Raw genomic sequence first — 25205 nt, 5'->3', positions numbered from 1 at the left:
TTTATTACCATACATCTCTCTTACCCTTTCATTACTTACTCAATCAAACCACCTCACACTACATATTGTCTTTCGTCTGTTTCCTTGCACTTATTGGGAATATGTGATTTAAAGAGATATATACATAAGTATATGTATGTAAGGAGGAGAGATGGCCAGAGAGCGTTATTGGATTACTTGTTAATTGATAGGCACGTGAAGGAGAGACTTTTAGATGTTAATGTGCTGAGAGGGGCTTCTGGAGGGATGTCTTATCATTATCTTCTGTAGGCGAATGTCAAGATATATAGAGGTTTTCTGAAAAAAAAAAAGAAGAGAATGTTAGGGTGAAGAGAGTGGTGAGAGTAAGTGAGCTTGGAAAGGAGACTTGTGTGAGAAAGTACCAGGAGAGATTAAGTGCAGAATGGAATAAGGTGAGGGCAAATGATGAAAGGGGAGTGGAGGAGGAATGGGATGTATTTAGGGAATCAGTGATGGCTTGCGCAAAAGATGCTTGTGGCATGAGAAAGGTGGGAGGTGGGCAGATTAAAAAGTATAGTGAGTGGTGGGATGAAGTAAGATTGTTAGTGAACAAGAATTTTTGCAGGGAAATAGTGCAAATGACTGGAAGATGTATAAAAGAAAGCAGCAAGAGGTCAAGAGAAAGGTGTAAGAGGTGAAAAAGAGGGCAAATGAGAGTTGGGGTGAGAAAGTATCATTAAATTTTAGGGAGAATAAAAAGATGTTTTGGAAGGAGGTAAATAAAGTGCATTAGACAAGAGAACAAATGGGAACATTGGTGAAAGGGGCAAATGGGGAGGTAATAACAAGTAGTGGTGAAGTGAGAGGAAGATGGAGTGAGTATTTTGAAGGTTTGTTGAATGTGTTTAACGATAGAGTGGGAGATATAGGGTGTTTTGGTTGAGGTGGTGTGCGAAGTGAGAGGTTCAAGGAGAATGATTTGGTAAACAGAGAAGAGGTATTGAAAGCTTTGTGGAAGATGAAAGCCAGCAAGGCAGCAGGTTTGGATGGTATTGCAATGGAATTTATTAAAAAAGGGGGAGACTGTGCTGTTGACCAGTTGGCGAGGATATTCAATGTATGTACGGTTCATGATGAAGTGCCTGAGGATTGGCGGAATGCATGCATAGTGCCATTGTACAAAGGAAAAGGGGATAAAGGTGAGTGTTCAAATATTACAGAGGTATAAGTTTGTTGAGTATTCCGGGGAAATCATATGGGAGGGTATTGATTGAAAGGGTGAAGGCATGTACAGAGCATCAGGTTGGGGAAGAGCAGTGTGGTTTCAGAAGTGGTAAAGGATGTGTGGATCAGGTGTTTGCTTTGAAGAATGTATGAGAGAAATACTTATAAAAACAAATGGATTTGTACGTAGCATTTATGGATCTGGAGAAGACATATGATAGATATAGTTGACAGAGATGCTCTGTGGAAGGTATTAAGAGTATATGGTGTGGGAGGTAAGTTGTAAGAAGCAGTAAAAAGTTTTTATCGAGGATGTAAGGCATATGTACAAGTAGGAAGAGAGGAAAGTGATTGGTTCCCATTGAATGTCGGTTTGCGGGAGGGGTGCGTGATGTCTCCATGGTTGTTTAATTTGCTTATGGATGGGGTTGTTAGGGAAATGAATGCAAGAGTTTTGGAAAGAGGGGTAAGTATAGAGTCTGTTGTGGATGAGAGGGCTTGGGAAGTGAGTCAGTGATTCATGCGAGAAACTGCAGAAGTTGGTGACTGAGTTTGATAAAGTGTGTGAAAGAAGAAAGCTGAGAGCAAATGTGATTAAGATCAAGGGTATTAGGTTCAGTGGGGTTGAGGGACAAGTCAATTGGGAGGTAAGTTTGAATGGAGAAAAACTGGAGGAAGTGAAGTGTTTTAGATATCTGGGAGTGGATATGGCAGGTGGATGGAACCATGGAAGTGGATGTGAGTCACAGGGTGGGGGAGGGGCCGAAGGTTCTGGAAGCGTTGAAGAATGTGTGGAAGGCGCGAATATTATCTTGGAGAGCAAAAATGGGTATGTTTGAAGGAAAAGTGGTTCCAACAATGTTATATCGTTGTGAGGCATGGGCTATAGATGGGGTTGTGCAGAGGAGGGTGGATGTGTTGGAAATGAGATGTTTGAGGACAATATGTGGTGTGAGGGGGTTTGATCGAGTAAGTAATAAAAGGGTAAGAGAGATATTTGGTAATAAAAAGAATGTGGTTGAGAGAGCAGAAGAGGGTGCATTGAAATGGTTCGGTCACATGGAGAGAATGAGTGAGGAAAGATTGACCAAGAGGATACGTGTCAGAGGTGGAGGGAATAAGGAAAAGTGGGAAAACAAATTGGAGGTGGAAGGGTGGAGTGAAAAAGATTTTGAGCGATTGGGGCCTGAACATACAAGAGGGTGAAAGGCATGCAAGGAATAGAATGAATTGGAACAATGTGGTATACCGGGATTAACATGCTTTCAGTGGATTGAACCAGGGCATGTGAAACGTCTGGGGGTAAACCATGGAAAGTTTTGTGGGACCTGGATGGGGAAAGGGAGCTGTGGTTTCGGTGCATTATACATGACAGCTAGAAACTGCGTGTGAGCGAATGTGGCTTTTGTTGTCTTTTCCTAGTGCTACCTCACACGCACGCAGGGGGAGGCGGGTGCCATTTCATGTATGGTGGGGTGGCAGCGGGAATGGGTGAAGGCAGCATGCATGAATATGTACATGTGTATACAGTGTATATGTGAGTGTGTGGGTATTTATATATATATACATGTGTATATGGGTGGGTTATGTCATTCTTTCGTCTGTTTCCTTGCGCTACCTTGCTAATGCGGGAAACAGCAACAAAGTATAATAAATAATAAATGAGTACAGAATGGAAAAAGGTGAGAACAATGGAAGTAAGGGGAGTGGGGGAGGAATGGGATGTATTTAGGGAATCAGTGATGGATTGCGCAAAAGATGCTTGTGGCATGAGAAGAGTGGGAGGTGGGTTGATTAGAAAGGGTAGTGAGTGGTGGGATGAAGAAGTAAGATTATTAGTGAAAGAGAAGAGAGAGGCATTTGGACGATTTTTGCAGGGAAAAAATGCAATTGAGTGGGAGATGTATAAAAGAAAGAGACAGGAGGTCAAGAGAAAGGTGCAAGAGGTGAAAAAGAGGGCAAATGAGAGTTGGGGTGAGAGAGTATCATTAAATTTTAGGGAGAATAAAAAGATGTTCTGGAAGAAGGTAAATAAAGTGAGTAAGACAAGGGAGCAAATGGGAACTTCAGTGAAGGGCACAAATGGGGAGGTGATAACAAGTAGTGGTGATGTGAGAAGGAGATGGAGTGAGTATTTTGAAGGTTTGTTGAATGTGTTTGATGATAGAGTGGCAGATATAGGGTGTTTTGGTCAAGGTGGTGTGCAAAGTGAGAGGGTTAGGGAAAATGATTTGGTAAACAGATAAGAGGTAGTAAAAGCTTTGCGGAAGATGAAAGCCGGCAAGGCAGCAGGTTTGGATGGTATTGCTGTGGAATTTATTAAAAAAGGGGGTGACTGTATTATTGACTGGTTGGTAAGGTTATTTAATGTATGTGTGACTCATGGTGAGGTGCCTGAGGATTGGCGGAATGCGTACATAGTGCCATTGTACAAAGGCAAAGGGGATAAGAGTGAGTGCTCAAATTACAGAGGTATAAGTTTGTTGAGTATTCCTGGTAAATCATATGGGAGGGTATTGATTGAGAGGGTGAAGGCATGTACAGAGCATCAGATTGGGGAAGAGCAGTGTGGTTTCAGAAGTGGTAGAGGATGTGTGGATCGGGTGTTTGCTTTGAAGAATGTATGTGAGAAATACTTAGAAAAGCAAATGGATTTATATGTAGCATTTATGGATCTGGAGAAGGCATATGATAGAGTTGATAGAGATGCTCTGTGGAAGGTATTAAGAATATATAGTGTGGGAGGCAAGTTGTTAGAAGCAGTGAAAAGTTTTTATCGAGGATGTAAGGCATGTGTACGTGTAGGAAGAGAGGAAAGTGATTGGTTCTCAGTGAATGTAGGTTCGTGGCAGGGGTGTGTGATGTCTCCATGGTTGTTTAATTTGTTTATGGATGGGGCTGTTAGGGAGGTGAATGCAAGAGTTTTGGAAAGAGGGGCAAGTATGAAGTCTGTTGGGGATGAGAGAGCTTGGGAAGTGAGTCAGTTGTTGTTCGCTGATGATACAGCGCTGGTGGCTGATTCATGTGAGAAACCGCAGAAGCTGGTGACTGAGTTTGGTAAAGTGTGTGAAAGAAGAAAGTTAAGAGTAAATGTGAATAAGAGCAAGGTAATTAGGTACAGTAGGGTTGAGGGTCAAGTCAATTGGGAGGTAAGTTTGAATGGAGAAAAACTGGAGGAAGTAAAGTGTTTTAGATATCTGGGAGTGGATCTGGCAGCGGATGGAACCATGGAAGTGGAAGTGGATCACAGGGTGGGGGAGGGGGCGAAAATCCTGAGAGCCTTGAAGAATGTGTGGAAGTCGAGAACATTATCTCGGAAAGCAAAAATGGCTATGTTTGAAGAAATAGTGGTTCCTACAATGTTGTATGGTTGCGAGGCGTGGGCTATGGATAGAGTTGTGCGCAGGAGGATGGATGAGCTGGAAATGAGATGTTTGAGGACAATGTGTGGTGTGAGGTGGTTTGATCGAGTAAGTAACGTAAGGGTAAGAGAGATGTGTGGAAATAAAAAGAGCGTGGTTGAGAGAGCAGAAGAGGGTGTTTTGAAATGGTTTGGGCACATGGAGAGAATGAGTGAGGAAAGATTGACCAAGAGGATATATGTGTCGGAGGTGGAGGGAACGAGGAGAAGTGGGAGACCAAATTGGAGGTGGAAAGATGGAGTGAAAAAGATTTTGTGTGATCGGGGCCTGAGCATGCAGGAGGGTGAAAGGAGGGCAAGGAATAGAGTGAATTGGATCGATGTGGTATACCGGGGTTGACGTACTGTCAGTGGATTGAATCAGGGCATGTGAAGCATCTGGGGTAAACCATGGAAAGCTGTGTAGGTATGTATATTTGCGTGTGTGGACGTATGTATATACATGTGTATGGGGTGGGTTGGGCCATTTCTTTCGTCTGTTTCCTTGCGCTACCTCGCAAACGCGGGAGACAGCGGCAAAAAAAAAAAAAAAAAAAAAAAAAAAAAAAAAAAAAAAAAGGAAAATATTTATTCATTTATTACGCTTTGTCGCTGTCTCCCGCGTTAGCAAGGTAGCGCAAGGAAGCAGACGAAAGAATGGCCCAACCCACCCATATACACATGTATGTACATACACGTCCATATACACACATATACATACCTATACATCTCAATGTACGTATACATACATATATACACACAGACATATACATACATACACATGTACATAATTCATAATGTCTGCCCTTATTCATTCCTGTCACCACCCCGCCACACATGAAATAACAACCCCCTCCCCCATCATGTGTGCAAGTAGCACTACGAAAAGACAGCAAAGGCCACAATCGTTCACACTCAGTCTCTAGCTGTCATGTATAATGCACCAAAACCACAGCTCCCTTTCCACATCTAGGCCCCACAAAACTTTCTATGGATTACCCCCAGATGCTTCACATGCCGTGGTCCAATCCACTGAATGCACGTCAATCCTGTTATACCATATCTTTCCAATTCACTCTATTCCTTGCACGCCTTTCACCCTCCAGCATGTTCAGGCCCCAATCGCTCAAAATCATTTTCACTCCATCTTTCCACCTCCAGTTCGGTCTCCCACTTCTCTCGTTCCCTCCACCTCTGACACATGCATCCTCTATGTCAAGCTTTCCTCAATCATTCTCTCCATGTGACCAAACCATTTCAAAACACCCTCTTCTGCTCTCTCAACCACACTCTTTTTATTACCACACATCTCTCTTACCCATCCATTACTCACTCGATCAAACCACCTCACACAACATATTGTCCTCAAACATCTCATTTCCAGCACATCCACCCTCCTCCGCACAACTCTATCCATAGCCCACGCCTCGCAGCCATATAACATTGTTGGAACCACAATTCCTTCAAACATACCCATTTTTGCTTTCCAAGATAATGTTCTCGACTTCCAAACATTCTTAAATGCTCCCAGAACTTTTGTCCCCTCCCCCATCCTATGATTCACTTCCACTTCCATGATTCCATCCGCTGCCAAATCCACTCCCAGATATCTAAAGCGCTTAACTTCTTCCAGTTTTTCTCCATTCAAACTTACCTCCCAATTCACTTGCCCCTCACCTCTACTGTACCCAATAACCTTGCTCTTATTCACATTTACTCTCAGCATTCTTCTTTCACACACTTTACCAAACTCATTCACCAGCTTCTGCAGTTTCTCACATGAATCAGCCACCAGCACTGTATCATCAGCGAACAACAACTGACTCACTTCCCAAGCTCCCTCATACACAACAGACTGTATACATGCCCCTTTCTCCAAAAACCTTTGCTTTCACCTACCTAACAGCCCCATCCATAAACAAATTAAACAACCATGGAGACATCACACACCCCTGCTGCAAACTGACATTCACTGAGAACCAATCACTTTCCTCTCTTCCTACACGCACACATGCCTTACATCCTCAATAAAAACTTTTCATTGCTTCTAAGAACTTGCCTCCCACACCATATATTCTTAATACCTTCCACAGAGCATTTCTATCATATGCCTTCTCCAAATCCATAAATGCTACATACAAATCCATTTGCTTTTCTAAGTATTTCTCACATACATTCTTCAAAGCAAACACCTGATCCACACATCCTCTATCACTTCTGAAACCACACTGCTCTTCCCCAATCTGATGCTCTGTACATGCCTTCACCCTCTCAATCAATACCCTCCCATAGAATTTACCCGGAATACTCAACAAACTTATACCTCTGTTATTTGAGCACTCACCTTTATCCCCTTTTCCTTTGTACAATGGCACTATGCATACATTCCACCAATCCTCAGGCACCTCACCATGAGTCATACGTATATTAAATATCCTTATCAACTAGTCAACAATACAGTCAACCCCTTTTTTAATACATTCCACTGCAATACCATCCAAACCCGCTGCCTTGCCGGCTTTCATCTTCCACAAAGCTTTTGTTACCTCTTCTCTGTTTACCAAATCGTTCTCCCTAACCCTCTTACTTTGCACACCACCTCGACCAAAACACCCTATATCTGCCACTCTATCATCAAACACATTCAACAAACCTTCAAAATACTCACTCCATCTCCACTACTTGTTATCACCTCCCCATTAGCCCCCTTCACTGATGTTCCCATTTGTTCTCTTGTCTTATGCACTTTATTTACCTCCTTCCAAAACATCTTTTTATTCTCCCAAAAATTTAATGATACTCTCTCACCCCAACTCTCACTTGCCCTCTTTTTCACCTCTTGCACCTTTCTCTTGACCTACTGCCTCTTTCTTTTATACATCTCCCATTCATTTGCATTATTTCCCTGCAAAAATCGTCCAAATGCCTCTCTCTTCTCTTTCATTAATAATCTTACTTCTTCATCCCACCACTCACTACCCTTTCTCATCAGCCCACCTCCCACGCTTCTCATGCCACAAGCATCTTTTGCGCAAGCCATCACTGCTTCCCTAAATACATCCCATTCCTCCCCCACTCCTCTTACATCCTTTGTTCTCACCTCTTTCCATTCTGTGCTCAGTCTCTCCTGGTACTTCCTGACACAAGTCTCCTTCCCAAGCTCACTCACTCTCACCACTCTCTTCACCCCAACATTATCTCTCTTTTCTGAAAACCTCTACAAATCTTCACCTTCGCCTTCACAAGATAATGATCAGACATCCCTCCAGTTGCACCTCTTATCGTTCAAATGTCTCTCTTTCGCCCACCTATCAATTAACACGTAATCCAATAACGCTCTATGGCCATCTCTCCTACTTACATACGTATATTTATGTACATCTCTCTTTTTAAACCAGGTATTCCCAATCACTAGTCCTTTTTCAGCACATAAATCTACAAGCTCTTTACCATTTCCATTTACAACACTGAACACCCTATGTACACCAATCATTCCCTCAACTGCCACATTACTCACCTTTGCATTCAAATCACCCATCTCTATAAACCAGTCTCATGCATCAAAACTACTAATACACTTGCTCAGCTGCTCCTAAAACACTTGCCTCTCATGATCTTTCTTCTCATGCCCAGGTGCATATACACCAATAATCACCCATCTCTCTCCATCTACTTTCAGTTTTACCCATATCTTTCTAGAGTTTACTTTCTTACACTCTATCACATACTCCCATAACTCCTGTTTAAGGAGTAGTGCTACTCCTTCCCTTGCTCTAGTCCTCTCACTAACCCCTGACTTTACTCCCAAGACATTCCCAAACCACTCTTCCCCTTTCCCCTTGAGCATCGTTTCACTCAGAGCCAAATCATCAAGGTTCCTTTCCTCAAACATACTACCCATCTCTCCTTTTTTCTCATCTTGGTTACATCCACACACTTTTAGACACCCCAATCTGAGCCTTCGAGGAGGATGAGCACTCCTCGCGTGACTCCTTCTTCTGTTTCCCCTTTTAGAAAGTTAAAAATATCAATAATAATAATAATAATATATAGTAGAATTTCCCATGTTCTATCCTGTTAAATTCTAAAAATGCTTACTTCATCAGTGGATGGTCTCTCTTCCTCTCTCTTATCGTGCTAGTTGTTATTGCTGGAGAGAGTGAAGAAAGGGAAGAGAGCCTTCTTACTGTTCTATCCTTACTTCATCGACTTAGTACAGGAACAGAGAGATTTAAGTATAACATTAAATAGCTAAGACATTGACCAACAGGCCCACTATTGTCTGTCTTTCCTATGTACTGTCATGTAAAATACTAGATAAACTTCTCTCTTTTTCTCCTGATCTTAACCATCATTTGTCATGTCATGAACATCTGACATACATAAAAAGTGCCATTCCTTACCTCAGCTTGTTCTTTCAAAATTATCGAACATTAACTTATCACACACCCAGCAAAATATGCCCAAAAGGTTTATAGCTTCATAATTCTTACAATCAATTTTACTCCCTTTACCTTTGCATAGTTGAAAACTTATTACCTTCATCCATGCTCTCATGTACAATTATATATCCACTCATATATCCACTAAGGCATAGTTTCATCATTCCACTAACCACTTCATGTGCACCCGAATCTTCCAATTCACGACTTTTGCCATATATTAAACTGCAGTCAAATTATGGTAAATCTACAGAACCCTGATACTCAACTTTTGTTCACGGTCATTGAAAAATGTCTCCTACTATTTCACATTTTCAACATCTTTCTCATAGTCATGATTTTCATGGTTTAATATTGTTTTTGAAGAATTTCAATGTTTGACATGGAAACTTTGTGGTCTTTTCATGCTGGAAAAGAAATAAAACATACTAGATCAAGAGATACATTTTTGTTAGGAAAATGACATCAGTGAGGAATGAGAATGATATCCAAATACAGGTTGTACCTCTCTAATCCAGTGCTCTGTGGTCCGGCAACTCCCATAGTCCAGCACGTTTTGAATCTGCTGCCATTAGTTTTTAGTTTGTGGATCTGCCACCAGGGTGGTGTTGTTAGCGGCAATAAGGTGCAAAAATCTGTATATACTGCAGCTGAGCAAATTAACGGTCTAGATTATTTTTCATATCTAGCTGTAATTTAGCCCTTCAGGATGTCATATGGGAGACCAAAAGGTGTAGAAGATGGTGCTGCTGCTAATAAGCATAAGCTTGAATCATTATCTATGCTTGAAAGGGGAAATTACTGAAAAAGTAAATAAAGGAACTGCTGTAAGGCCTTTGTGAAAGTACTACGAGATTGGATTGTCAACAGTATATGACTTGGGTCAATTTCTGTTTTCCGGCAATGGCCAGGTCCCAACGTTGCCAGATTCCAGAGGTACACCTGTATGCCAAAAAAGGATCAGAAACATAATGACTTTGCTCACCATCTCCTTTACAATATTATCCTATCCAGTATATCCATTCCTGTCTCTCCTTATCTTTAATCCTATGGTACCATAATTTCCAAACAGCTCTTTTAAGTACGTTCTCTAACTTTTACAAACTTCATCCTTAATCACAGGAATTCTCCCAAATATACTCTCACACCTTGCACATACCTTTCTTATGCATTTATCTATTACTTCAACAATTGTTTGTTATTCTCCTTTAATTTATTTATTTATTCATTTTGCTTTGTCGCTGTCTCCTGCGTTAGTGAGGTAGCGCAAGGAAACAGACGAAAGAATGGCCCAACCCGCCCACATACACGTATATACATACACGTCCACACACACAAATATACATACCTATACACCTCAATGTACACATATATATATACACACACAGACACATACATATATACACATGTACATAATTCATACTGTCTGCATTTATTTGTTCCCATCGCCACCTCGCCACACATGGAATAACAACCCCCTCCCCCCTCATGTGTGCGAGGTAGCGCTAGGAAAAGATACCAAAGGCCCCATTCGTTCACACTCAGTCTCTAGCTGTCATGTAATAATGCACCAAAACCACAGCTCCCTTTCCACAACCAGGCCCCACACAACTTTCCATGGTTTACCCCAGATGCTTCACATGCCCTGGTTCAATCCATTGGCAGCACGTCGACCCCGGTATACCACATCGTTCCAATTCACTCTATTCCTTGCACGCCTTTCACCCTTCTGCATGTTCAGGCCCCGATCACTCAAAATTTTTTTCACTCCATCTTTCCACCTCCAATTTGGTCTCCCACTTCTCCTCGTTCCCTCCAGCTCTGACACATATATCCTCTTGGTTAATCTTTCCTCACTCATTCTCTCCATGTGCCCAAACCATTTCAAAACACCCTCTTCTGCTCTCTCAACCACACTCTTTTTATTTCCACACATCTCTCTTACCCTTACATTACTTACTCGATCAAACCACCTCACACCACATATTGTCCTCAAACATCTCATTTCCAGCACATCCACCCTCCTGCGCACAACTCTATCCATAGCCCACGCCTCGCAACCATACAACATTGTTGGAACCACCATTCCTTCAAACATACCCATTTTTGCTTTCTGAGATAATGTTCTCAACTTCCAAACATTCTTCAAGGCTCCCAGAATTTTTGCACCCTCTCCCACCCTATGATTCACTTCCGCTTCCATGGTTCCATCCACTGCCAGATCCACTCCCAGATATCTAAAACACTTCACTTCTTCCAGTTTTTCTCCATTCAAACTTACCTCCCACTTGACGACCCTCAACCCTACTGTACCTAATAACCTTGCTCTTATTCACATTTACTCTTAACTTTCTTCTTTCACACACTTTACCAAACTCAGTCACCAGCTTCTACAGTTTCTTACATGAATCAGCCACCAGCGCTGTATCATCAGCGAACATCAACTGACTCACTTCCCAAGCTCTCTCATCCACAACAGACTGCATACTTGCCCCTCTTTCCAAAACTCTTGCATTCACCTCCCTAACAACCCCATCCATAAACAAATTAAACAACCATGGAGACATCACACACCCCTGCTGCAAACCTACATTCACTGAGAACCAATCACTTTCCTCTCTTCCTACACGTACACATGCCTTACATCCTCGATAAAAACTTTTCACTGCTTCTAACAACTTGCCTCCCACCCTATGTATTCTTAAAACCTTCCACAGAGCATCTCTATCAACTCTATCATATGCCTTCTCCAGATCCATAAATGCTACATACAAATCCATTTGTTTTTCTAAGTATTTCTCACATACATTCTTCAAAGCAAACACCTGATCCACACATCCTCTACCACTTCTGAAACCACATTGCTCTTCCCCAATCTGATGCTCTGTACATGCCTTCACCCTCTCAATCAATACCCTCCCATATAATTTACCAGGAATACTCAACAAACTTATACCTCTGTAATTTGAGCACTCACTCTTATCCCCTATGCCTTTGTACAATGGCACTATGCAAGCATTCCGTCAATCCTCAGGCACCTCACCATGAGTCATACATACATTAAATAACCTTACCAACCAATCAACAATACAGTCACCCCCTTTTTTAATAAATTCCACTGTAATACCATCCAAACCTGCTGCCTTGCCGGCTTTCATCTTCCGTAAAGCTTTTACTACCTCTTCTCTATTTACCAAATCATTTTCCCTAACCCTCTCACTTTGCACACCACCTCGACCAAAACACCCTATATCTGCCACTCTATCATCAAACACATTCAACAAACCTTCAAAATACTCACTCCATCTCCTTCTCACATCACCACTACTTGTTATCATCTCCCCATTAGCCCCCTTCACTGAAGTTCCCATTTGCTCCCTTGTCTTACGCACTTTATTTACCTCCTTCCAAAACATCTTTTTATTCTCCCTGAAATTTAATGATACTCTCACACCCCAACTCTCATTTGCCCTCTTTTTCACCTCTTGCACCTCTCTCTTGACCTCCTGCCTCTTTCTTTTATACCTCTCCCACTCATTTGCATTTTTTCCCTGCAAAAATTGTCCAAAAGCCTCTCTCTTCTCTTTCACTAATAATCTTACTTCTTCATTCCACCACTCACTACCTTTTCTAATCAACCCACCTCCCACGCTTCTCATGCCACAAGCATCTTTTGCGCAAGCCATCACTGCTTCCCTAAATACATCCCATTCCTTCCCCACTCCCCTTACCTCCTTTGTTCTCACCTTTTTCCATTCTGTACTCAGTCTCTCCTGGTACTTCCTGACACAAGTCTCCTTCCCAAGCTCACTTACTCTCACCACTCTCTTCACCCCAACATTCTCTCTCCTTTTCTGAAAACCCCCACAAATCTTCACCTTCGCCTCCACAAAATAATGATCAGACATCCCTCCAGTTGCACCTCTCAGCACATTAACATCCAAAAGTCTCTTTTTCGTGCGTCTATCAATTAACACGTAATCCAATAACGCTCTCTGGCCATCTCTCCTACTTACATACGTATACTTAAGTATATCTCGCTTTTTAAACCAGGTATTCCCAATCACCAGTCCTTTTTCAGCACATAAATCTACAAGCTCTTCACCATTTCCATTTACAACACTGAACACTCCATGTATACCAATTATTCCCTCAACTGCCATGTTACTCACCTTTGCATTCAAATCACCCATCACTATAACCTGGTCTCGTGCATCAAAACCACTTACACACTCATTCAGCTGCTCCCAAAACACTTGCCTCTCATGATCTTTCTTCTCATGCCCAGGTGCATATGCACCAATAATCACCCATCTCTCTCCATCTCTCCATACGTATACTTAAGTATATCTCGCTTTTTAAACCAGGTATTCCCAATCACCAGTCCTTTTTCAGCACATAAATCTACAAGCTCTTCACCATTTCCATTTACAACACTGAACACTCCATGTATACCAATTATTCCCTCAACTGCCATGTTACTCACCTTTGCATTCAAATCACCCATCACTATAACCTGGTCTCGTGCATCAAAACCACTAACACACTCATTCAGCTGCTCCCAAAACACTTGCCTCTCATGATCTTTCTTCTCATGCCCAGGTGCATATGCACCAATAATCACCCATCTCTCTCCATCAACTTTCAGTTTTACCCATATCAATCTAGAATTTACTTTCTTACACTCTATCACATACTCCCACAACTCCTGATTCAGGAGTAGTGCTACTCCTTCCCTTGCTCTTGTCCTCTCACTAACCCCTGACTTTACTCCCAAGACATTCCCAAACCACTCTTCCCCTTTACCCTTGAGCTTCGTTTCACTCACAGCCAAAACATCCAGGTTCCTTTCCTCAAACATACTACCTATCTCTCCTTTTTTCTCATCTTGGTTACATCCACACACATTTAGACACCCCAATCTGAGCCTTCGAGGAGGATGAGCACTCTTCGCGTGACTCCTTCTTCTGTTTTCCCTTTTAGAAAGTTAAAATACAAGGAGGGGAGGGTTTCTGGCCCCCCGCTCCCATCCCCTTTAGTCGCCTTCTATGACACGTGAAGAATGCGTGGGAAGTATTCTTTCTCCCCTATCCCCAGGGATAGGGGAGAAAGATCATGAGAGGCAAGTATTTTGGGAGCAGCTGAATGAGTGTGTTAGTGGTTTTGATGCAAAAGACCGGGTTATAGTGATGGGTGATTTGAATGCAAAGGTGAGATCCTCATTTTCCTTTCTCTCATACATACCATCTTTTAAACTTTTCTATTCAAGACTATAATATACATTGTTTCCCTCCATTCATCACTATTTTCTGAAAAATTCAGCTTCTATGAATCTCTTTTCCTTCACAATATCAAACCTCTCTCTCAACATCCAATGACCTCAGTGCCACACACCTCCATAATCGCTTTTAATCCTGCGTTCTCAAATTGCCTTGAAATCACCTAACAAATCAACAACCATGAAAAGATTATGATTATATTAGGATACTCTTGTCTTGAGCAGGAACTATGATATTTATAGATAAAACTATTTTGTGCACAAAAATTATACTTAATATAATTTTCAATCCCTATGAGTCATGAAAAGAAAGTACTCTTACAAAGTATATATGGACCTAAGTATGTTTGCACAAACCCTCATGAAAAGAGTCTGCAGTCCTACATGGAGCTAAGCATGTCTGTACAAACCCTCTGCATAAAAAATCAATCATGCAACTCTATTAGCATGTTATCAATAAAAGGATTTCAGTAGGGCATGAGTTATTTCACACAACTGGATGAGAGCCAGCATGTATCTGGCAGAAATATCATTAATGTAACTCACACAGCAGCAAATAAAGCACTCTAAATAAGGCACTTAAACAGAATTCCTTGAATGATCACATGCAACAGACATGAGCCAGATTTAAATCACATCTACAGTAGTATGAAACAGCACCTAAAGGCATATGCACTGGCATATACTTCAGCTACCAGTCTCATAACCGCCGTGGAAAAAAAAACTCTGAACCCAAAACATAAGATATTACCCCTAAGGATTGATGGCAAAGTAGAAGGGACAGGTTTTGCTCTTTTGTAAGGACTTCACTTTCTCAGAAATTCTTAATTGTATTACTTATGCAAACTAAATTTCATCTGAAAGAAAATGTGCAAAACTTGCATCTTATATTTTCAGAAGTACTCAAGAAATTTGTTTCTCTTCACCATTAAAGATATGTCACATTTATTGAAAATCATTATGTCCAATAACTCCCATTTGATGTGCAAGAACTATGATTACCAACACAGTTTCAAATACATAGGGTGTACAATATAAACTTGCCATAAGGGAATCCAAGCTCTTTAATGAACAAACAAGTTCATTAAAGTTGCTAATTAACTGAGATGGATTTAGCATTCAATAAATTTTCTTTGATGCCTGTTCCCTAAAGGAACTCCTATCGTGAGTCGGCCATGGCAAAAGAGTCTCCACTTATCCCTGTCCTTACATGCCTCCCTCGCATACACCATTCCATGCATTCATCCACCACTTCTCTTCCTCCAGTATTCCTCCACCCTATTTGCTCATGTCACAGGTGGTCTTCTTCTCACACCAATCCCACCAATTGTACTGTCATAAACTCTCCTTGTAAACTCCTAGGCTTGCATTCTTTCCACATACCTAAACCACCACAGAGTATTATGTTTCACCCATTCTACCACTCCACAATTCATTCCCTTTGAATTCCCTGCCATACCACATCTCTCATACACCCTTTCACTTCTTTCTTAATTCCATCTAGTTGTACCATATGCTCTTCTCAAACAGCTCATTTCCACAGCCTGGAATCTTGACCTCTGTGACTCATCTGTGCCCATGTTTTGGCTGCACGTCAGGGTTGAGAGGACTATGTTGTCCCTAAATCCTCTCATCACTAATGCACTTACACCTCTACCCTTCATTATTCTGTTAAGGGACCCAATGACTTTTATCCTAAATGCTCTCTCCCTTCTTTCCTTCCATATCACCAAACTAACCCAAGACAGCTCCTAAATACTTAAATTCTCTCACTTCTTCCAGTCTTTCTCCCCCCCACATCCAAAGCACAATTTATTACACTTTCTCCTTTCACTCTATATGGTTTAACAAAATCTATCTTTCACTCTGCTTCCTTTCAAACATAATTACTTTACTTTCACCTGCATTTAACTTCAATTGCCTATGCTTACACACATTATAAAACATTATAAAACACACTCACAACCTTCTGCAACTCATCTTCACTCTCAGCAAACAACACAGTATCATCTACAGATAGGCTTGCCACTAGCCATCATATCTCACTACCACACTCCATCTCTGCACCCCTTTTCCCTAGTTTTGCTTTCACCTCTCTTATCACTCCATCCATATATACCTATATCAAAAAGTCATGGTGACATCGCATAGCCATGCCTCACACCTACATGTATCCCAAAACTTTTGGCCAACTCTCCATCCACTCTTGCACATGCATTTGCTCCTTCGAAGAAGGCTTTCACACCATCCAACACCTGCCCCCTTACACCATATATCCTTAACACATCCCATAAAGCATGTATCCTAAAACTTTTGGTCAATTCTTCATCCACTCTTACACATGCATTTGCTCCTTTAAAGAAGGCTTTCACATCATCCAACACTTGTCCCCTTACACCATATATCCTTAACACATCCCATAAGGCATTCCACTCAACTCTGTTATACACCTTCTCCAGATCCATAGAAGCTACATACAACTACTTATCTTTTGCCGAATACATTTCCATAGTCACATTTACCACAAAAATCTGATCCACACATCCCTACCTTTCCTAAAACCTCCTAGCTCTTTGCTAATTCTGCATTCAGTCTTTTCCATCACTCTATCAATTAATATTCTTCCATACACTTTTCCTGGTATACATAACAGATTTATTCCCCTATAATTGCTACATATATCCTTAGCATCTTTTCCTTTGAACAAAGGAACAATAATAGCTTTAACCCAATCCTCAGATACAACCTTGTTTCCATGCTAAATTACATATAAGATGCATCCACTCTAACACACTTTCTCCTCCATACTAAAGCATTTCAGCTATAATCCCATCCACTCCAGGTGCCTTTCCTACCTTTAGCCTCATTATTGCCCTTCTTACCTCCCTTTTTGCTTAAGGCCCTTGCCTTGTATCCTTCCTTCAATACTCCATACCCATGCATGTAAAAACTGCTGCCTCCCCTTTTCCCACATTCACCAGTTCTTCAAAATACTCTTTCCATCTTCCCTTTACTTCCTCTTTTTGATTCAGTGACTCCCCTTCCCTACTTCTCACATTAACATTTCCACACTTACATCTACCTCTTTCCTTTTTCACCTTACAATATAGTTTCTCATTATCCCAAAACTTTTCACTTAACCTTCTTCCAAAATCTTCATTTACTATTCTTTTGTTTTCCTCTATCAGCTTCTTTACATTCCACTTACATATCTTATATTCTTCCATTTCCACCGGTACATTCTTATCAAACAATCCACCATATGCTTTGTTCTCCTTTTCCATAGCAATTCTAAGCTCTTTTTTCAACCATGAATTGCCCTTTTTATTCCTATATCTCACAATGTTGTATCCAACTTCTAATTCTGCAACATTTAACAGTACTTCTCTAAACATTTTAAACTTCTCATTCACACAGGACTACATCCCTACATTTACTGCACTTCCATCTGAGCATTCAGTTACCTTCCTTTCATGCTCTGCCCTGCATTTTTTCCCAATTCATTATCTTGCTTGCCAACACTTTTAACTCTCCATTCTTCCATACACCATACCTCCACTTCTCCCTGATCCTAATCCCCATAAGAACCAAGAAATCATCCAAGTCTCCAAAAATCCTCTCACAACTTGAGCATCTAGCATGGCCTTTCTCAATCATACATCCACTGCTGCATAGTCAACCAAAGCCTTTTGTTCTCTTCCATCATTCCTCATCCATGTATATCTGTGGATCATCTTGTGCTGAAAAAAGGTGTTTGCAAGGAATAAAACCCTCTCAGCACAAATATCCACAAGACAACTTCAATTCTCATTCACTCCAGGCACTCCCCCTTTACCAACTATTTCACCAATTTCATCACATCCCACATTTGCATTCACATCACCCAATATGAACACATTTCACCCATTCTCAAAATCATTTATACAGTCATTCATATTTCTCCTGAAAGGTTCATTTCATCCTTACCTCCTTAGAATCTCAATATCCACAGGCACACATACACATACCCATGCATACTTCACAGTCCCAGTCTTTCCTTTCATCCACACTATTCTTTATCCATTCCATCCATGCTCTGTAACACCCAACCGCACTTCTGATAATAGCAGAATTGCACATCCTTCTTTCCCCCTTCCCTGATAATTTTCACTCATTCCCATCCATGCCACACCTCCTTCCATGTCCTCCCACAACTTGCATTCATTTCCATTTTCACTCCACACACCCTGCCAAAGGATATGGGTTTCCCCAGTCCCTAGCAAAACCAAGCTATAACTTTTAAACCTCTCCACAATCTCCTTCCTTTTACTCTCACTGGTCTTCCCATTCACATTCAGCACCATCACCTCATTTACTCATCTCTTTTCATCCTTGGCAAAACTTGTAAACTCCAGTGCCACTTCTTTGCCTTTAGTGCCTCACCCATGACAGGTCACTGGTAGAGGGCAACTCCAGTGCAGTGTTTCCTGAGGAAGAGACTCCAAAATTGTCAAAAAACTAAAAAGTGACAGCACACCACAGGTGTTTGTGTAAATTTAAAAGGATTGCCCTCATGGAGATGGCAATGCCTTCCCCTCTAGTTCCACCCCTTAGGGGTATACTAACAAGGTCACCACAAAAAGGAAGGGTGAGACTTGATTACTCTAGTAAAACTAGAGTATCCAAGTCTTCTTGAGGTACTGAAACTTAAAACCTTATCCTAATTTTAAGCATTTTTACTTTTCACAGTAGCAGCACCTCCTACCTCAATGGTTACAATACCACAACTGTGTAAGTTCTATAAAGTAAAAACTTTACCTTGTAATCTAGAAAATCTTTTACATGTACTTCTGCCCCTTCTGCTCGTAATGCTTTAAATTCCTCCTTACCAAAATCAACAGCATAAAAACCTGAAAAACAAAGACAAAACTAATCAATTTCAAACATAACATCCTTAAAACATGTCAAGTTCAAGAATTGCTTGAAGTACTCTTACTTTTCCTATGGTGTACCCTATTGTGCCTAAAACAACGATTCATCATATACCAATTAAAAATACTCATAGCTTAGCCTTACAGCAATTAAAAGTTTCTTTCTCTTCTACCATATGAATAGCATTTTTGCTTATATTTTCTAACAAAATTGTAAAAACACCATTATAATAAATTTTACATAAAATATCTAATTCAATATATATGCATATCCAATTCTTCTGAACTACAGGTACACCACTGATTTCCTGGCACCCTTGGTTCCAAAGCCTTGCCGGATTAACCATTTTGCCAGACCAACCGTAGTCACATAATGATAATTCATTAACACACCTCTAAACCACTAATTATACATCTCTCATGTGTCTAAAGTCTACTGTAAAGCTAATCACAAAGCTCTGGAAGTTGAGGGCAGTCAGAAGTAATGTCTGTTTCATAGCTGAACATTTCATCTTTGATTTCTAATGTTGTAGGTGAGATATCTGGGGTACTTGAAGTTGAAACCACAGGATTTACAGATGTACCAGTAGGCTTACTGCTCTGAGACACATTCTTCTTTGCTATCTTCTTAAACATTTCATCCAAGTGAAGTTGCTTCATGTGTCTAGATTTTTCCCAGTGTAATTTTTCATGCATCAATGAAAATTCATTAGTTCTTGTTTCATAACAAAGGAATGTTCCTCTAGCCCTTTGATTAATTTGCTCATCAACTTAATTAACTTTTCAATGGAAAGTCTTTCAGTTACATCTGTTTCATCTTCATCACTGTAATCTTCATCACATCCTGTGTTTTTATCAGCATTCAGAACATTGTCTATAATTTCAGAGTCTGTAAGATGATACACAACTGGTGTTTTGTCGTCAACATTCATCCACTTGCTTAGATTTTCTTTATTATCTTTTTCTTGCCATATTCTTTGCAAGAGGCTTTGTAACACTTTTCGCATATGCAATCAATTCATGAACAACTTCTTTTTCCTTTGATATGTGAAATCCTGCAAAATCATTGACTGACACCCATATGTCTTAGAAGCCATAGCTATGGTTAAATCTAAGTAAAATAAGCTAAGAATCTCACAGAATTGCGGCATCACCACCAACAAGTGCAGTGTAAAGAATGTAAATAAGCTTGCCCTACACACAATGCAATCTGTGGCCGCCCAGTAACTAGTCTGGTGGCTGCATTAGTTTCAAGTTCCCTCATGTAATTTTGTCCAGACTAAAGGAGGTACTGAACCATCAGTTGCCAGAAATTCAGTGATGTACCTGTATAAATTGCTCTTACTCTCTTCATTTCTAATCAATTTTACATACATCACAGCCCCTTCTGAAAAGATCAGCCATCTCATCTTAGAGCTTACTTTTTACAAAAAAGATAAATGAAAATCATGTATGCTTTCATGATTCATCCATAATTTCTTTAAAATATAATTCCAAACATTCTTCCAACATTTTCTCGCATCATAACTGAGAACAGATCAGAATTTTCACACAGTATTTTTTGTAGGAGGTTAAAGAATCAATTCTGTGCACCTGACCAAACAGGAAAACTCCAGTAAGAAATTAAGCTTGAGATACTCCTAGGGATATCATTAAAGAGAATGCATTGGTCAAAAGATGTGTGACCTGAACAATTACAAAACCTTCAGTAAAAAGTCAAATTTGTGTAAATCTCAGTAATAAGTCAAATTTGTGCAAATCTAATGGATATCAGTAAGGGAATGCAAGGGTATATGTTTTGCAGCTCTGAGATATCTGTTTCCCTATAAAAAATATACAGGAATCAACAGGTTAGATATACTACACATTTTAAAGAAAATCATATTTTGAATTAATTATTTTCTCTACATATAATTGATTAGTTATCACTTTTTCTAGTTTTTTTTTTTTTTGTTGCTGTCTCCTGCGTTTGCGAGGTAGCGCAAGGAAACAGACGAAAGAAATGGCCCAACCCACCCCCATACACATGTATATACATACGTCCACATACGCAAATATACATACCTACACAGCTTTCCATGGTTTACCCCAGACGCTTCACATGCCTTGATTCAATCCACTGACAGCATGTCAACCCCGGTATACCACATCGATCCAATTCACTCTATTCCTTGCCTTCCTTTCACCCTCCTGCATGTTCAGGCCCCGATCACTCAAAATCTTTTTCACTCCATCTTTCCACCTCCAATTTGGTACCAACTCCCACTTCTCCTCGTTCCCTCCACCTTCGACACATATATCCTCTTGGTCAATCTTTCCTCACTCATTCTCTCCATGTGCCCAAACCATTTCAAAACACCCTCTTCTGCTCTCTCAACCACACTCTTTTTATTTCCACACATCTCTCTTACCCTTACGTTACTTACTCGATCAACCAACCCCCCCACACCACACATTGTCCTCAAACATCTCATTTCCAGCACATCCATCCTCCTGCGCACAACTCTATCCATAGCCCACGCCTCGCAACCATACAACATTGTTGGAACCACTATTCCTTCAAACATACCCATTTTTGCTTTCCGAGATAATGTTCTCGACTTCCACACATTCTTCAAGGCTCCCAGGATTTTCGCCCCCTCCCCCACCCTATGATCCACTTCCGCTTCCATGGTTCCATCCGCTGCCAGATCCACTCCCAGATATCTAAAACACTTTACTTCCTCCAGTTTTTCTCCATTCAAACTTACCTCCCAATTGACTAGAGGTATGTGCACTTTACTTTGCCCTAAAATTTTGCTTCTTGTATTCATGGGTAACAAAAATACTGTAACCTTAACAAATGATTCTGTGGGACACAAAAGTTGCAAATAAAGCTTCTGCAGTTTGTAACCTACTTTAATATCAATATGGAAAATATGTAAGCTTTGGAAAAAGCAAGTAGGATTCTTCAGAAAAAAAAAGTCTCTGATACAGGTCAACTAGTAAGCACAATGACTGAAAGTTTGGACTCCATTAATATCAGCATCAAGGCCTCACTGACCATGCAGCAAAGGACCTAAGGCCCTCATTCTACCATCTAACAGGTACCTAAGTGGCAGGCATCTCCAGCTCCACAGGAATTCTCCTGATGTTAATGTTCCTTAGGAAGTCTTAACTTTGGGAGGTGCCCAAAGAGTTCACTCTTTTCTCAATATGACCCCATACAGTCATACTTGTTTCTGCCTGATTTCTTATGGTTGTGTCAACTACGCGTCAGTCATCATTTAAGGTGTGTCATTTGCATTTAGAAACTCTCCATTCAGATATTTCACTTGGATTTATTGGTCTTAATACGATGTTTCTTTTTCATTATTGATCACCATTTCCTGCATTAGTGAGGTAGGAACAAAATAAACATGGCTGCATCTGCTCGCATCCATTCTTTGGCTGTCATGTGTAATGCACCGAAACCAAAGCTCCCTATCTACAACCAAGCCCTACTGGCCTTTTCCATGGTTTACTCCATACACTTCACATGCCCTGGTTCAGCCCACTGACAGCACTTAAACCCCACTATACTGCATCATTCCAGTTCACTTTCTTCTATGGATGCCTTTTCACTCTCCTACATCTTAAGGCCCCAGTTGCTCAAAATCTTTTTCACTTCAACCTTCCATCTCCAATATGGTCTTCCCATTCCTCTTGTTTCCTCCAGTGCTGAGACATATGTTCTCTTTGTTAACCTATCCTCACTCATTCTCTCCATATATCCAAACCATTTCAGCACACTCCTTTCAGCTGTCTGAACCACACTCTTTTTCTTACCAAGCCTTTCTCTTACCCTTTTGTCACTTACTCAAAATCTCTTCTCTTACCCTTTTGTCACTTACTCAAAATCTCTTTCACAACAATCCTCCATCTCCAATATGGTCTTCCCATTCTCCTTGTTTCCTCCAGTTCTGACACATATGTCCCCTTTGTCGATCTCTCCTCACTCATTCTCTCCATATATCCATACCATTTCAGCACACTCTCTTCAGCTGTCTTAACCACACTTTTTTAATTACCACACCTTTCTCTTACCCATTCATTACATACTCAATCAAACCAACTCACACCACATACTGTCCTCCAACATTTCATTTCCAACACATCTATCCTCCTCTGCACAGCCCAGGCCTAGCATCCATCTAATACTGTTGCAACTTCTATACCTTCAAACATACCCATTTTTCCCTTCCCAGATAACATTCTCTCTTTCCATACGTTCTTCAGTGTTCCTGGAATCTTCATCCCCTCACCTAAGATATGACTCACTTCCATGGCTCCATTCGCTGCCAAATCCACTCCCAGGTATCTAAAACACTTCAATTCCTCCAATTTTTTTCTCCATTTAAACTCACATACCAACTAGCCTGTCCCTTGACTGTTAAACCTAATAACTTTGCTTTTATTTACATTTACTCTCAACTTCCTTTCTCACACTCTTCCAAACTCAGTCACCACCTTCTATAGTTTTTCACTCACCAGTGCTTTATCATCAGCAAACAACAAAAGACTCACTTTTCGGGCCCTCGCATCTCCCACGCACTGCATACTCACCCCTCTCTCCAAGACCCTTGCATTCACCTCCCTCACCATCCCATCCACAAACAAACTAAGAAACCATAGTGACATGATTAACTTGATGAAGACATGTTATATTTGAGGTTAAATGTAGTCACCAAAAAAATTTCACATATCCATTTCCTATCACTCACAATTTGAACTGAAAAACAGATTTTGTTGTGTAGTTAGTTTATTTCTAAAGTTGAATGTTTATTAACCAGACAAGGTCAACTACACTGATGTGTTTGAAACAGCACCTTAAAAGAGCTTCAGTTTTGAAGAAATATCTTTGAATGCCTCAATACTACTCCTTGCATATTTAATATGAAGAATTTTTTAACTAACTTACAAATTTACTGATTTCTGTACGTGCATATAATTACATACATGTACGTGCTGTCAATGGACTAAATCAGGGCATGTGAAACATCTGAGGTAAACCATGGAAAGGTCTAAGGATGTGAGATATGGAGTTGTGGTTTTGGTGCATAACACATGACAGCTAAAGAATAAAATAATATCTATAGAGGATGTAAGGCACGTGTACAAGTAGGAAGAGAGGAAAGTGATTGGTTCTCAGTGAATGTTGGTTTGCGGCAGGGGTGTGTGATGTCTCCATGGTTGTTAAATGTGTTTATGGATGGGGTTGTTAGGGAGGTGAATGCAAGAGTTTTGGAAAGAGGGACAAGTATGCAGTCTGTTGTGGATGAGAGAGCTTGGGAAGTGAGTCAGTTGTTCACTGATGATACAGTGCTTGTGGCTGATTCGGGTGAGAAACTGCAGAAGCTGGTGACTGAGTTTGGTAAAGTGTGTGAAAGAAGAAAGCTGAGAGGAAATGTGAATAAGGGCAAGGTTATTAGGTACAGTAGAGTTGAGGGACAAGTTGATTGGGAGGTAAGTTTAAATGGAAAAAAAGTGGAGGAAGTGAAGTGTATTAACTTACTCAAAAAAAAAAAAAAATGGGAAACAGAAGAAGGAGTCACGCGGGGAGTGCTCATCCTCCTCGAAGGCTCAGAGTGGGGTGCCTAAATGTGTGTGGATGTAACCAAGATGTGAAAAAAGGAGAGATAGGTAGTATGTTTGAGGAAAGGAACCTGGATGTTTTGGCTCTGAGTGAAATGAAGCTCAAGGGTAAAGGGGGAAGAGTGGTTTGGGAATGTCTGGGGAGTAAAGTCAGGGGTTAGTGAGAGGACAAGAGCAAGGGAAGGAGTAGCAATACTCCTGAAACAGGAGTTGTGGGAGTATGTGATAGAGTGTAAGAAAGTAAATTCTCGATTAATATGGGTAAAACTGAAAGTTGATGGAGAGAGGTGGGTGATTATTGGTGCTTATGCACCTGGGCATGAGAAGAAAGATCAAGAGAGGAAAGTGTTTTGGGAGCAGCTGAATGAGTGTGTTAA

General features: G+C 40.7%; 1 protein-coding gene across 1 annotated transcript in view; it reads right to left on the bottom strand.

Moving 5' to 3' along the window:
• LOC139762455 (glutathione hydrolase 7-like) overlaps positions 1-25205 on the bottom strand; it is a 302740-nt gene that overhangs the window by 167728 nt on the left and 109807 nt on the right. The window contains exon 7 of the mRNA XM_071687364.1: positions 19103-19194. Coding sequence (XP_071543465.1) covers positions 19103-19194 — 92 coding nt within the window. The remainder of the gene's footprint in view (positions 1-19102; positions 19195-25205) is intronic.

This window comes from Panulirus ornatus, chromosome 3 (assembly GCF_036320965.1).
Source record: "Panulirus ornatus isolate Po-2019 chromosome 3, ASM3632096v1, whole genome shotgun sequence".
NCBI lineage: Eukaryota > Metazoa > Arthropoda > Malacostraca > Decapoda > Palinuridae > Panulirus > Panulirus ornatus.
The sequence above is the reverse complement of the archived record's forward strand: the minus strand, read 5'-3'. Positions and strand labels throughout refer to the sequence as shown.